General features: G+C 44.5%; 1 protein-coding gene across 1 annotated transcript in view; it reads right to left on the reverse strand.

Annotated features, from left to right (window-relative positions):
- The window catches only part of LOC310772364 (UDP-N-acetylglucosamine transferase subunit ALG14-like), a 73,907-nt gene that overhangs the window by 42,924 nt on the left and 15,911 nt on the right, over positions 1–15,072 (reverse strand). Inside the window, exon 3 of the mRNA XM_083632144.1 lies at positions 7,270–7,392. Coding sequence (XP_083488270.1) covers positions 7,270–7,392 — 123 coding nt within the window. The remainder of the gene's footprint in view (positions 1–7,269; positions 7,393–15,072) is intronic.

Raw genomic sequence — 15,072 nt, forward strand, 5'->3', positions numbered from 1 at the left:
CTATAGGCGCCATTTTCGACTTCATTTGGAAGAGAAAATTATCCAGAAATTAAGATTTGATTGACAGCTGCATTTCGTGATATGATTGGTTGAAATGGGGTAGAAATATGATAGTACAAGGTGACGTCAGCAAACTGTAAATTACTGTTATCAATGAAATCTTGAAAAACGAACTTTTGATGTGAAAAACTAAAGAAATTAGATTGTTGTGATTTGTTTTGCATACATTATTAAATAGGTGCACTGCATACCCAGGTATTTGAACTAAAAGAAAAGAAAAGTCATTCTTGGGTTCAGCTCGACTTTAACACTTATTTTAACACAAAAACATTGCTGAATGCAGCTTTAATATACTTGGCCAATAAGTATATAACGTACAATATAAAACGAACGGTAATGTCTTCATTTAATGTAGAATGAAAAGACATGTACATGTAACACTGGCTCGTTAACTTGCATTCCAGGAATATTATCGTTATTTACCGCAGCTCGTTGGACGCTTCAAGGCGGGCAGAGTGCTGCTGCTGCTCCCAGAGGCAGCTGACTGCCCGGTCTGCTTTGAGCCTCGCGCAGTGAGCCAGCCAGTGGGTATGCACTCCACAGGGCTGTATTTACATTATATTATATTTATATTGTGTTTGTACATGGACTGTTATCGAAATGTGTCAGATTTGTCTGGTAAATTACATTATTTTGCAGTGCGGAGTGCGGACTGCTCTCTCGCACTGCTCTGACACCTGCTCACACATTCAGTCAGCCAACTCCGGTCCTCATCCCAGACACACCCACTTTCCAACAGTCAAATCAAACTCCTCCACACGCTATGTCCCGCCTCAATACACTGTTTCAGTCTGAATATGTCACGATAAGGAATCACTACCCTGACGAATACTTGACTTTGACAGCTTGACAGCTTGACTTTAATTTCACTATATTCTGCAATGCTGGCTGATTACCCGTTGTACATTTAAACTACACTAGTTCTGCTCAAGAACTCATGGCTCTCTCCTCCTTTTAGCAACTTTCTCACTAATCCCACAGTGTTTACCTGCTTTTGAGATCTGCACTTAGTTTGCTTCTCTCTCTCTCCCTTGCTCCCTCTCTCTCCACATATCCTCATCCAAGCGACTCCAAAAACGAGTATAAACAGAACTACTACTTGTCCGTGGTGTCCGCAGCTGTCCGTGTGCGTGTGCGTGTGCGCGTCCTCTCAGGAGGGACGATAACCAAGGCTTTAGTGTAACACAGTTAGTCTTCGGGCATGGACATCTTAGTTGTGACTGTCACATGGCACAGTTAATGGCGTCACAGGGCACAAGGTTAGGTGGTGGTTTGAAAACATTTGAGACCCTGCTCTTCACATTTGGCCAAGATGTACAATTGACAACACAGTGTTGCTTGTCTCCATCTTTGGTTTCTATAAGCCAAGTAAAGACAACACAGTGTTGCTTGTCTCCATCTTTGGTTTCTATAAGCCAAGTAAAGACAACACAGTGTTGCTTGTCTCCATCTTTGCTTTCTATAGACCCCTTATACGACTACGTCACACTCACATCACGCAGCGTCAATGCGCATGACAGAGGCAGAAAGACAGAGTCCGCGCAGCCCTGGCAAGTAGTTTTCCAGTGGCTGGAAAACTAGATGAGCTAGACATGTCTTTGTGTTGTGCAGTGGGATGCCAGAATCGGAAAGCTATTGTAGCAGAGTATTCGGGTCCGCCTATTCACACTTGGTTAATAAAATAATAAATGATAGAGCCAGGCTGTAACGTTATAACAAGCTTCACCTAATTCTCCCCACATATCCTGTTCTACGGCAACTCGAGGGAACATACACAGCCTCGCATACACACACAATAGAACACAACACAACACTGAACAGACTGTTACACTATCAACAAAGCAAGGACTAAAGTTTTACCGAATCCTGTCAACTCATACTCCTTTTAATGCTAACTGTAGGCATCTTTGGTTGCAAGCCGAAATAAGAAATCATTAAAAATGCCTGACTTTGCAGTGCTCGCTCATTTCATATCAGGTAAGCTGTAGCTGTAGGCTGCTAGTAACAGCCACATCGCTCGGTTAGTTAACAACCAAGTAATGTTACATAATGTCATTATTGAGTTGTGTGCATTATCAACATAACAATATATCTTTGCAAGTTACAGAATAACTATCTACGCTATGTATTGCTGGCCACTCTAGGCTTGGCCATTTCTTCTTGTCTTTTATCCATTGACACAGCGCCAGTGCGTATGGGTCTGTAAGACGTATCCCATTAACCAACGTTAATTTCGATAACATTGCTTATCACTAGGCGATAAGCTGTGGTAGTAAGCCGAGAACTGAATTTTAAAACTAAAATCTAACTGTGTGTCGCAGATGGGCACAGAGCAGTCCTGACAGCGGCGGCTTTTACACAGCTCTCTGTGTCTGTCAATGCTGGGCTCTCTGTTTTTTTCCTCATTGATGCGCGCGCAGCTCCAATGTTGACAGCTGTATAAGGGGTCTATAAGCCAAGTAAACACAACAGTGTTGCTTGTCTCCATCTTTGCTTTCTATAAGTCAAGTAAAGAAAGCCTATAAGCCTTCTCCAGGAGGCCTAGGCCCATTAAACAGAGTAATAGATCTTCTACAGACACACGCACATACGCGTTATATGCACACACACATGTGGCGTTAAATGCACACACTCACGTGCGCGTTATATGCACACATACACACGTTTATATATATATATATATATACACACACACACAAATTGCAAACTGCCGAAAGCAATGTGATAATTATAGCTGCTGCGCAGCAATGGGTCGTGGCCGGGCAAGTCTCAAGTCTTTTAGCTATAGTCCAAGTCGCGTCTCAAGTCTTTAGTCACAAGTCCAAGTCAAGTCTCAAGTCTCTTATGGATGAGCTTTCTATCATCTGCTGCATGCAATCCAGTCTGCTTAGATTAGAACACTGCCGTTCATGACAGGGCTGGGGCAGAAGGCAGCAGGTTAAGTACATGGCAGTTGAACATAGAAGCGGAGAGAGTAGGGACAGTGGAGGCAGAGAGAGATAGACTGAAAAATTGCTTATTTATACTTTGGCAATACAACACTATCATAAGTTAGCACTCATGCTAGGGCTACAAATATTTCTTCGTCTCCAGAAAGGTGTACAGACAGACAAACAGACACACAAGTTACTTGCCTCCTTGCTGTTGTAGAGTCGATGAGGTACTGGGAGAGCTGATGTTATGGAGAGGAAGGCTGAGCGATTTATAGATGACATCATCAGTGATGTCACAAAACTGATGACATCACTGGAGATTCAAGGTTTATTTAGCAAGAATTTGCATTAGCTGTTTAAAGTACCATTTACAGTAAAACATTTTGATGCACTGTGGGCTCAATTTTTGATCTATCAAAAATCTGTTTGATACTTTTGTGGAGGACAGTCTACCGATGCAGATGCTGGAGTTTGGTGTCGTTTGAAGAAAAAATGTGGGAGGAGTAGGGTTTAATTAGTTTTACAGTTTTTGCAGTTTTGCCGTCTTTAGACTTCATAATTGGCCATAGGTTGCATTGTACAAAAGTTTCTCCTCATTTGGGCGCACATTTCGGTGAAAGTTGCAAAGCCATAGCACGTATGCCTGATTTTTTATGAAGTTTCAAAGTTTCAAACTTTAGACGGTCGCTGTAGTGCCACCGTTAGGACTATTGGCCCCAAATTTGCGTCAAAGACATTTGGCATGGGACTGGACCTTTGTGCAAAGTTTGGTTAGTTTTCATGCATGGGAAGTCGAACTTCCCGGGAGAAGAATAATAATACAGGCAAATACAAGAAGGAAGTGGCCCTGCCGCTTCGCTGGCCCGGCCACTAATTAGTAGGCGGGGGGAGGCTTTGGTTGTCAAGGCAGTCCACAATTAGGGTCACAAGAACATTCAGTCAGCTTGCTTGTCCTGTTGCATGGGATAATAATAGCTGGCATGTTGCATTGATTAAGTTGACAGTGTTTTTGTCCACAGAAATTCCTGTGACAATGACAGCATCATCAAAAGGGGGTATTTTTAAATATCTCGTTTTAAAGTGGTAATGGATTTCAAAAGCCAATCTCTAAAAGCGACTTGATTTAACAAGTGTGATCTTGTTGTGTCACATGAGTGCAATGTCAGCATTGTGCCAAGTACATCTGGGAGAAGAAAGGGGGGGAATCTGAAAAGAAAATCAGCATTTCAAGATGAATTGCAAAGTTTAGGTTTGTCTATGTGCGCATCATGTGCGAATTGCCTCCTTGCCTTCTGGCCTGTATGAGCTGGTTTTCTTCATCATCTGCGTATTGACTCCTTGCCTTGTGGCCTGTATGAACTAGTTTTCTTCCAGATCTAGTCACAGCGTATTGACTCCTTGCCTTCTGGCCTGTATGAACTGCTTTTCTTCCAGATCTAGTAATCTGCATATTGCCTCCTTGCCTTCTGGCCTGTATGAACTGCTTTTCTTCATCATCTGCGTATTGACTCCTTGCCTTCTGGCCTGTATGAACTGGTTTATCATCTGCGTATTGACTCCTTGCCTTCTGGCCTGTATGAACTGGTTTATCATCTGCGTATTGACTCCTTGCCTTGTGGCCTGTATGAACTGGTTTTCTTCCAGATCTAGCCACAGCGTATTGACTCCTTGCCTTCTGGCCTGTATGAACTGTATTGACTCCTTGCCTTGTGGTCTGTATGAACTGGTTTTCTTCCAGATCTAGTCACACTATGAAGCAGCTAAAGGCCAGGGTTAACAGCTCCGCAAGACATTTCACAAGCCAGGTGTAGAAGATGATTTTCACAAACTGCTATGGAGGGTTCATGGTTCAGGCATGTTAACTACAAACAATTAGCACAACTGACTGACAGTGACACAGTAGCACCTGACTACCTGATATGAAGTAGTGGATTGCAGTAGCCAGTGTTCTAGTACTCAAGGCTGAGTCCTCATTTTCGGGACTTGTGACTTGACTTGGACTTAAGCACTGATGACTTGGACTTGGACTCGAGCATTCATGCATTTGGACTCGGAAGTTGGAGACAAGGACTTAAGGCTTTTGCATACTGTACCAAGTCGTCCCAATTTTCGTCCGAAATTGTAGCATGTTTAAAAATAAATATGACCTCATGTTGTGTCACCCATGTTTACACACTGACTCCAAAACCTTCGTCCGTCATTAAAGTTTTCGGAACAGGTTAGATTTTCTGTGTTTTTCACATCAGTCAAAAGCCTTTTGCGAGCTGTTTGACCAGTCTGTGTCTGTGTTTGGGGGAGAGAGCCAGAGGAGCAGGGCTCGCTCCACCTCACTGGCCCCTCTCCACGGGGCACGGTGCTGCAGCACCCGGCCATGGCGCACGACAGCTGGCTTGGCAAGGCAAAGTTGAGTACGGAGCTCCTGTCCAGTGAGATATGGCTAACATTCCACAAACTGCTGCCATCTGCCTTCTCCAGTCCACATCACCACTGCTGCAGATCAGCCACTGCTGCCTGTCACCTGTCTTGTTGTAATGTGGATACAGGATTAGGAATATTTGTCTCGTATTGTGAATAGAACGACGAACATAATGATAAGCATTGGACTCAGTATGCAAGGTTCTGGTGCGTTTTTTTTTTCTTCAGATGATGGATGAAGACCTTTAGACTTGTTAATTGATAACAGACCCTAATAATTTGGCATAAGATATTGATAGCTATATTAATACTATGACATTCAATTTTGTGCAAGGGCAGGCATGTGTGTTCCACCTACATGTGGATTCACGCTTAGGTTCAGTAACTCCAGACTCAGGTAATTGGGACTCAACTTGGTGACTCGGACTCGAACACTGGGAACTTGACTCAGACTTGAGATATAGTGACTCGACTACAACACTGGCACTAGTGGCTTATACTTGTTCTGATTGCCTATTAGATCGTATATCAGCAATTGAAGGGATGTTCGCCAATTGGTTTTTCCTTCACTGATATTAAGGCAATTTTAACCAACTTACTATCATAAATCATGAAAAGAATAATCTCTAGAATCTGCGCCCTACTGTGCATTTAGAGTTCTTGTGGAGCATGTCCGCCAACAGAGCATTACAGCAGCATTCCTCTCCTCCCCTCAGCGAGCAGCGAATCAGCCAGAATGTAAAAGTACAGTAGGGATTTCTAAATAAAACCCTCATTGTAACATTAACCTTAACACGTTCACTGCCGTGGACGAGATATCTCGTCAAGCAGAAACCAACGGTTGACTGCCGTGGACGAGATATCTCGTCCAAAATTTTTTTTTTTTTTTTTTTTGACGGTGGGACGTGGATCTAACCCTTTTACATCTCCTATAAAAATATGGAAGGTATTGAATGGTTATAATCTATTTTACCGACCCACTAAGTGGCGACAGTGCTCTCCAGACTAGACGAAGCCAAGCAAAAACAGCAGCGTGAGGAAGCCATTCTCATGAAAATGGATTGGCGAAAACGCTTTCGCTTTCGCGCAGGGAGCTGGCGGTGGGGGATTGCAAATTTGCATAATAGATTATGGGTGAAACACACTTTGAAACACCGGCAGAAAGCCCAGAATCGCACGCAGCTTCATTCCAGCTGAGCTCACAACCGAAAAACGAGCCCCATCCACACTCGCCCAAAGAGCGGCCGCCAGCAGCCAGGCAGCACAGACAGGCAGGAGAGACTCGCTTGTGACAAACGCTGCAAAGCCACCAGAGACACACCCACGGAGGGAGGAGTTTGGAGGAGAGGGGGGTGAGGGTGCTGTTATGGAGGAAATTACTGTTCAAAGAACTATTGTTTAGATGTCTGATGTCTCACTGATGCCAAAAATAAATAGTTAAAGTGACTGTTCTATCGAATTTCACAAAAATGCATTTTTCTCAGCTTTTCTTCTCAGACGCTGAAACCATGCTGTATTCAACTGCTAATGCCTACATAACTACTAACTCTACAAACTAAGTCTTTTAGACAGAGAAAGCACACTTTCTATTAGTTCCTTTGAGATATTTTGTGTTCACAAATTCCTAGCAGAAAATAATCCTCGGCTCTTGAAAGATGAGCCAGAATCCTCAAAAAAAAACCTTGGCAGAAGCTACCTACAGTAAAAAAAAAACTGTTGGCAGTGAATGTGTTAATATTAATTAAGGATTAAGGACCTTTACAGTTGAAGTTTTATGATGAATCCATACTAGTAAAGGTATGGTGGTTTATGTCAGCTGAAAATAGCTTGTTGTGACTGCATGGCCTCTGGGCCAACCTACCATGTCTGGTTTGAGTCTGAAGACCAGGGGAATGGAGTAGCTGACCGCCTTCAGCGTGCTGACGATTGACGAGCTCCAAGACTGGTGCACCTCACGGCTCCGTGGGATCCGCTGGATGGTGAACTAGGCAGAGGGAGGGAGACCACACATGTCTCAAGTTCAACACAAGGCTGAAAACTGCTAAGGCAATAACTTTGCGTAACACTGGCAATTAAAGCCTGTTTCCAAATAGGAGAAACATAAAACACAAATGTGTGATGATGATATTCAAACTGCTTTCAAGTTTGCACCTCTGGTTAAAATGAGTTCAAAAGCATCTCAAGAGAAGTACAGATGGAAAGACTAACCATGCCACCTGCTGACGAATATTAGGGTTGCACCGCAGACATTAGTTTACAGTCAGGGTTCCCGGACCTTCTTAAACATCAAATCATCAAATTCAAGGACTTGTCAAGGACTTTCTAGGGCCAATTCCCTCAAATTCAAGGACTCAACAAATCATAGTTTGAGACATGGATCACCGTTACACTGAGAATGTTTCTAATGAGAACTAGCAGCTTTACAGAAGCTCACAGACAACTATTAAAAAGAGAGAGAGGGGCTTGAATGTATGAACACTTCTCAACTGTGCTGTGTTACACATTAAGTAACTCAGGACAAAAAGGGAAGCACGCACATCTCCGTAAGAATTTGCAGGTGCTGGACTCAAAAATACACACCATAGAAAGAAGAGGAAGTCCGCACCTGATGAAGACCCGAAGGGGTCGAAACGTTGTATACACATTAAGTAAAACATATCAAAAGAACTTCAATTTCTCTTCTTGTACAACCTATAAATTAGATTCAAGCACTTTCAATGACCCATGTCTATTATGTCTATTCTCAAAAACTTCCAAGGCATTGAATCTTCTTTTCTTTTCTCCCAAACTTTCAAGGATTTCAAGAGCCTGTGGGAACCCTGTCCAGTGTCTCCTTCAATTCAATTCAATTCAATTCAGAACAAACAATTCAACCAGTCCACAAAGGCATCCTTCCCTTTCTTTTTTTAACCTTTATTTATCCAGGGGGAGTCTCACTGAGAGCAATGCTTTCTCTCTTTTTCAGGAGCCCTGTGTTCACATTCACACACACATTCACACATCACACCTGGAAGCTGACCAATACAACCACAGTCTGATCTGCTGGCCACTGAGCAGCTCCACTGGAGTGGTTGGGGTTAAGGGGTTAATGAGGGAGGGGCAAGCGCTGTATTACAGGTTTGGTTATATTATAAGCTCGAGTCTAGGGGCAAACAAATGGCACCGCAACTCTGTAATATGAAAGAAATACGGCTGTCATCAAAGAGAAATGAATGTGTGGCTGGTGTGGCGTTGAGGCGCTCCTCTCGAACAGCTCAGGTGATTGAGGATGAGTGGAGATCAGCAACTCCACCTCTGCTTATTTTAGACGCATTACAAAACTCAAAACACACACTGGTAAATAACGTGACATAAAAGAAAGACAGAACAGGGACTCCGAGCGAGCGACTGTCTGGCTCCTCTTCTGCGTAGATTTCAATGAGAGAGCAATCGCAGTTTCCGGGCTTATTAAATACCAGCCCGATACGTCATTTCCTGAGCCCACCCCTTTATCTCAATGACAGCCATCAAAAATATGAACATATATGTAATACATATAAACAATCATAGCATCCTATCTGAGAGGGAGAGTAGCGAACTGTCACATACCCCCACCCCCAGACCCCCACCCCCAGAAGAAGAGATAAACAAAAACATTCATGCGTCACAAAAATTACACTTAGCTTACATAATTAAATACATTTCCGAGTTTACTCCAATTTTCTCTTGTTTGTTTGTTTTTCTCTTAATTTCCTAAACTCATACCGTCTCCAAATTTACACACAAATAGCTTACAGTATTCGTAAATTTACAGCAGAAAAGAAGAAATTATATTCTCGAAATCTCGTAGAACCAGAGGATTCACTCCCACTCTCTCCTACAGGTGGAAGGGTCACTCAATTTAGTTAAAGCAGGGTAAATTTTTTGGCCGGTGTGCGCATGCGCCGCTGGCCCGTCATCTCCACTTGTCCATACAATTTAAGTGCTGATCTGGGGGACCACCTGCGTGCCCATCTGGTCTGGTCATCTCACTGGTCACCGCTGTACGGCGCTGTACTCCGCTTTCAAGTTGTTGCCACGGTAAGTGTATGCCACTACTGCATTAATGGCCGTGTTTGGAGGTATTTCACGCTAGCTACGCCAACCAGTTTGACACAGGGCTCGACATTAACAGCTGCCCAGTTGATAAGGTGACATCACACACGGACCCTCTCTCTCCCTCTCTCATCTCCCTGACGCAGCCCTGCTTGATAAGAGCAACCACAGCTAGTTAACGATCGTTAACGAGCAGCTGTTGCATGCTGTCCAGAGACAATATGTCGGTGAAACGCTGTCCAGAGACAATAATATGGACTGTCTATAACCCTGAAGTTTGCATGAGCACATAGCCTACATGTAAGCTGTGATACTTATGTTGTGAATAATTCTTCCTCATTCTGTTTGTTTGTTTAGCATAGCCTACTTGCCGACGGTCTTGCTCAATTCACTGACGGTTTAAGTACCCTACTTTTCAGATTAAGGGGCACTTTACACGAGGACGGTTTCCTATGGAAACGGGGAATTATTTTATCGTTAGTGCCTCCCTTTTAGACGGCCACGGCGAATTCGCGCTTAGGAAACGACACATTTTAAAACCACCCTCCAGAGTGAAATTGTTGGTGACGCTCCCCGGTGAGCGCTCCATCGCTTTGGAACGGCACATTTCAGAAACTCTGACGTGCCTGCATAGGCGACACACGTGATGCCGTGCGCGAGTTGGCAACCAAATAAAACGTCAGCATGAATTAAGTTTGGCAACATTCAGAATTAAGCTACACTGCGGCCAACTTCAGTTACATGTTCATAACGTTACTGCTGCGAGGAGCCGATGGCTGTACCCGGTTGGCATTTAACTTTATAGTTACAAAGCACGTCGACAGTGTTTTCTCACTGCCAGTAGCAGTAGGGTGACAGATCACAGTCAGCGCTCCCTTACCCCGCCAGCCGGGCGCTTCTGGCTCATACGAGCGCATTAGCGCCCGGCGAACGTCACGCATTTTCCCATTTTACACTGTGACATTTTCACGTCTAGGTCTAAATGCCGGCTCCTACCTGAGTCTTCACGTGAAGTGAAGACACTATCCGATGTAAAACATCCTCTACTTTTAATGACACCTAGTTGTTGCATCCAAATTGTTGCATAAAATCCACTTTTCTGTCTCTCAAAAACCGAAAAGCATTTATCTGGCGCACCGCTTCTTCTTCTTCTCTGATCTGAAGCAACCCGGAACAACGACTTCCGGGTTGCTCGAGGTGCTCCAGATAAATGCTTTTCGGTTTTTGAGAGACAGAAAAGTGGATTTTATGCAACAATTTGGATGCAACAACTAGGTGTCATTAAAAGATGAGGATGTGTGATGCGTGACGTTCGCCGGGCGCTAATGCGCTCGTATGAGCCAGAAGCGCCCGGCTAGCGGGGTAAGCGCTCCCGGTCCTCGCTGCTCGTTAAAGATTTCCAATAGGCGTTATTCTGATAAACTGGTCACATATATGTTACGTTCTCACCCGACAAATATTAAAACTTTAACAGTTTTGGGGGGTTTTTTAGCTTGAAAAAAGCTTTTTGGCAAGTCTAAATGACTGCGGAAAGTGTACTCTACTTCCGCGTTTAAAGCGAAATTACGTCATGCAGTAAGCGTCCTTGTATGGGCAAAGAATAAGGTGATCACACTGCCACCTAGCGACCTGGCATGTACATTACGGCGTTTTAAAAATTCAACAGCGCTCATGTAAACAGGGAGAAGGTGTGAAGGAAAAGGTGTGAAGGAAACGCTATTGTGTCGTTTCTTTCAGAAACTGTCCTCGTGTAAAGGGCCCCTAAGTTACCTTCCCTTATTATCAGTGCTGTTCAGGCTAATGTAGGATTATGTAGGCTAATGTTGATTATTGTGTGCTAATGATAGTAGCCTAATTCTGTATCGCTTTATTGGTGTATGGACACAGTTGAAATGTTTATTACTCTCCCTTATTATGACAATCTGTTAATATGTGCTAAACAAGATAGGTAACGTTAGTTACTTATCTCAATACACAGTGTACTTAGCTATTGTGTAACAGAAATAACTGTTAACATATTTGTTATATTTGGATTTACATTAAACTCAAGACCATTTATTTGCTTATGTTTATTTCAGACCCTGCAATATCTGTATGTTCAACTCAGTTCATGGAAATAATCAAACCTCAAACAACAAAGGATTGTCTGACAGGAATCATTTCCATATTGTACCACCACCTTAATTACTCAAAATATAAGGTGACTAAGAATGGAAACCATATTACAGTTTTGGCAACCAAAAGCTGATGCCTAGCGACTGGAGTCGCAGGGCTGCATCGGGGAGATGAGAGAGAGAGAGTCTGTGTGTGATGTCATCTTATTAAGATTGATTTAGGGTTTTAGGAATATTACAAACATGTTTATTTTGGGGTGCACATTTTGCTGTTTGCTGTCCCTATTTTCTATATGTTAAAATGTGGTTGCCACTGAGGCAACCACAGGCCTATATTTTTTTTTTATGGTTGCCAAGAGCAACTGGACAGCCATTAATGTCAAGCACTGGTATCGGATCGGTACTCGGTATCGGCTGATACTGGACCCCCACATATCGGAATCGGTATTGGAGGCGAAAAAGGCGGATCGGAGCATCCCTAATTTACACCCGGGTACAAATAGCTTCTGCCTTTATGTTTTTTATATCTAATGTCTATGTTTTAGAACGCTGCCGCTACTCTTCAGTGCACGTATGGAGGCTATACACATTTCCATTACCCTGGACATTCAAGGATAAATCTGTTGTACAAATGTGCAATGACAGGATTACATCCTAATCTTCCAACCAGCTTCCTCTGTCAGTTAGGGAAGCCGGTTCTATTGAAATCTTCAAAACTAGACTCAAAACCGATTTATTTGGCAGTGTAGCACTCACATCAATATTCCAACATAAAGAAATAGGAAAAAAAACGCTTTGATTATTCATTCTTAATAAACTACATTTTTTAATTACAGCTTCTCATTTGCTTCTTTTCATGTTCAAGGGCCAAACGTCCAACAGGCTCATCAACGCTTTACCACACCGGCCATATGCTAGGTTTCGACCTAGCCTTGTTTCTTTTCTTTTTTTCAAACTTCCTTCACCCTCTAGACGGAGCGTCTGTGATTTTATTCTTCTTGCCAGAAATGTGTTTGACCAGCAGCTTGTACAGCTGCAGGATGAGACTCCACCGAAACACTCTAGCATTGACAGTTCGAAACCTTGCCAAGAGGACCAGCGGATTGTGATCAGAGCAACAGTCTCACTACTGGCAACGTAAACCTCAAAGTGTTGGACGGCTAACACCAAGGCCAAAGCCTCCTTCTCTATCGTAGAATACGATCGCTTGTTCTCCCCGGAATGTCGCTACACAAGGAGGGATAATCGTCCACTACATGTAAGATGTCCTGCCGCTGTGACTCCGTTAAATTACTTACGTTTCCTTCTATCTCCGCCCTGGCTCGGGAATTGTACAACCGGGGACTGACATCCTCCAATGGAGGTCCGGACCACACCGGGCTGTCCCCATCAGCCCCCTCATCCATCTCCACCACCACAGAGCCAACTACTGCCTCGCGGGTTCGCGGGTTCTCCACTGCCCCCGGTCTCGCCATCTTGACCATTCTCGACGGGTCCAGGAGCCTCTCTAAACAGCTCCTCCAACCCGAGATCTAACCCCTCAGCTAAAACATCCTGCTCCACGTCCACCACAGGCTCTTGGTGCTCACCAGACGCTTGGGCTTCCAACTTCGCCTGAGCTCGAGTGACCATGGCCCCTGGAAACAGCTCTGGATACAGCCCCTCCGGCTGCTCCCTTTCTGGAGAGCCCTCCGGTGGCAAGACAGGCCTCAGGGTAAACCCTCTCCCCAACTGCGTCATTACCCAGGATCCGATCTACCCCACTAAAGGGGAGGGTTTGCACCTCCGCTACTGTTACATAGCATTAGCTCAAAGCTCAGATAAATGCGATGGAGAGGCAGCCTGTTAATCTCACTACATACTCCTCGCACACCCACAACCCGTCCGGTATTGGTGGCCTCAGACAGCTCCATCACCCCGTTACGCAGGGATTGCACTGGTTGCATTTGCGTTGCGTTGCTGCTGTTCTCCGGTTTTGCTCCGTGCTCTGTGCTCCGCCAACACTAACCGGCTGCGTGCAGAGCCCGTCACGGCTCCGCTCCGCCAGACAGCTAGAGTGACGAGACCGACAGGTTCTCACGGTGAAATCGCGCGAGACAATTTCTATGTTGGATAAATACAACAACAAACAGGCAGAAGATCATTGTTCCCAACTGGAGAAGCAGAGGAGGGGTGGGCTTGCTTGGTGTTGTCCTTGTAAAAAGGATGTGTCGTGTCATATATTATTTTGTGGTTTTCCACTTCAATTATTAACTTTTCCTCATACATGTTTGTCCTCTGGCTTGATATTGAATGCTGTAAACACCTCTGCCCTGTTGATTTCATGCCTGGCTCCGCCCAACTTGCTGCGGCTTTGCTCCTTCATCCGTGAAAAATAGAAGCCTTGCGTATCTTTTTCGGAGAGCTCCGGATCGTCGGAGCTGGGACGGAGTAGACACGCAACGCAGCGGAGTAGGTGGGAGTTGACACAATGATTAGAGTGGAAACGTATTGGCTCCGAAGCCGTACCGCAGCGCAGACGGACCGAACACGGACCTAGTGGAATGTAGGCGTTACGGATCAGCGTTTGCATGGCCCCAGTATCTCTGTATATAGTAACCGGTACCTCTGAGCCACCCAAAAGGTGGTGTTCCTCTGACTCTCCCAAAGTCCCCTGTGAGACGAACCGTCCATAGCTCTGGAGGTCACTTAGCCCATCCTGCACCAGATCTATGAGCCCCAACTTCCAACTCGGGCACTGATCCTTCTTGTGGCCCACTTTCTGGCACCTGTACCATCGGATCTCCATGATATCAGTGAGACGCCGCCCAAAAGGTAGAAACGAACCACCAGGCTGGGACTGCCGGGGCCCCGTTGGAGAACGGGGGCGCCACGTTCCATTATCAGTCGGCCTCCTTCCTTGGTGCCCAGCATCCTGCGGCTCATCCAAGGGCCGTTTCTTACTGATAAATCCAAGTCCAGATGAGACTCATCCTTTTGTAGTCGCAGTTCACGAAACTGGCGACAATATAGGCATATAGGCACAGCCTTTCTTAATGCTGTATAATCCAGGGCCGTACGTGAGTCAAGAGCAGCTACTGCTCTCTGAGCAGTGGCGTAACATCATTGCCATGGGCCCCGGTGCAAATATTTGCTCTGGGCCCTACCTAACAATTATATTGTTAAAAAAAATATGAACTCACTCGTAATTTTTTCGTCAGGCAGATTGTTAGCCGTCTATTGTGCGTTAGCAGGACCCCCTGCATGTATCGCATGTTTAAAATGCCATTATTTTGCATTTCAAAGCATTTTTAATTTGATATTAATCATTCTTACCAGTGTGTCATGATCGGGAATCAAATGAATGCAAATAAATGTACTTTGTGATCTTGAATTTTAGATTTATTTTCAATTCAATAGAAGTGCAATGTAGACCAGGCCTGATTTTAGCCTGCTACATTAGGGTGGGCTGGTAAGGGGCAACTTTGGCAGTAGGC

Source organism: Poromitra crassiceps (assembly GCF_964638095.1).
Source record: "Poromitra crassiceps genome assembly, chromosome: 2".
NCBI lineage: Eukaryota > Metazoa > Chordata > Actinopteri > Beryciformes > Melamphaidae > Poromitra > Poromitra crassiceps.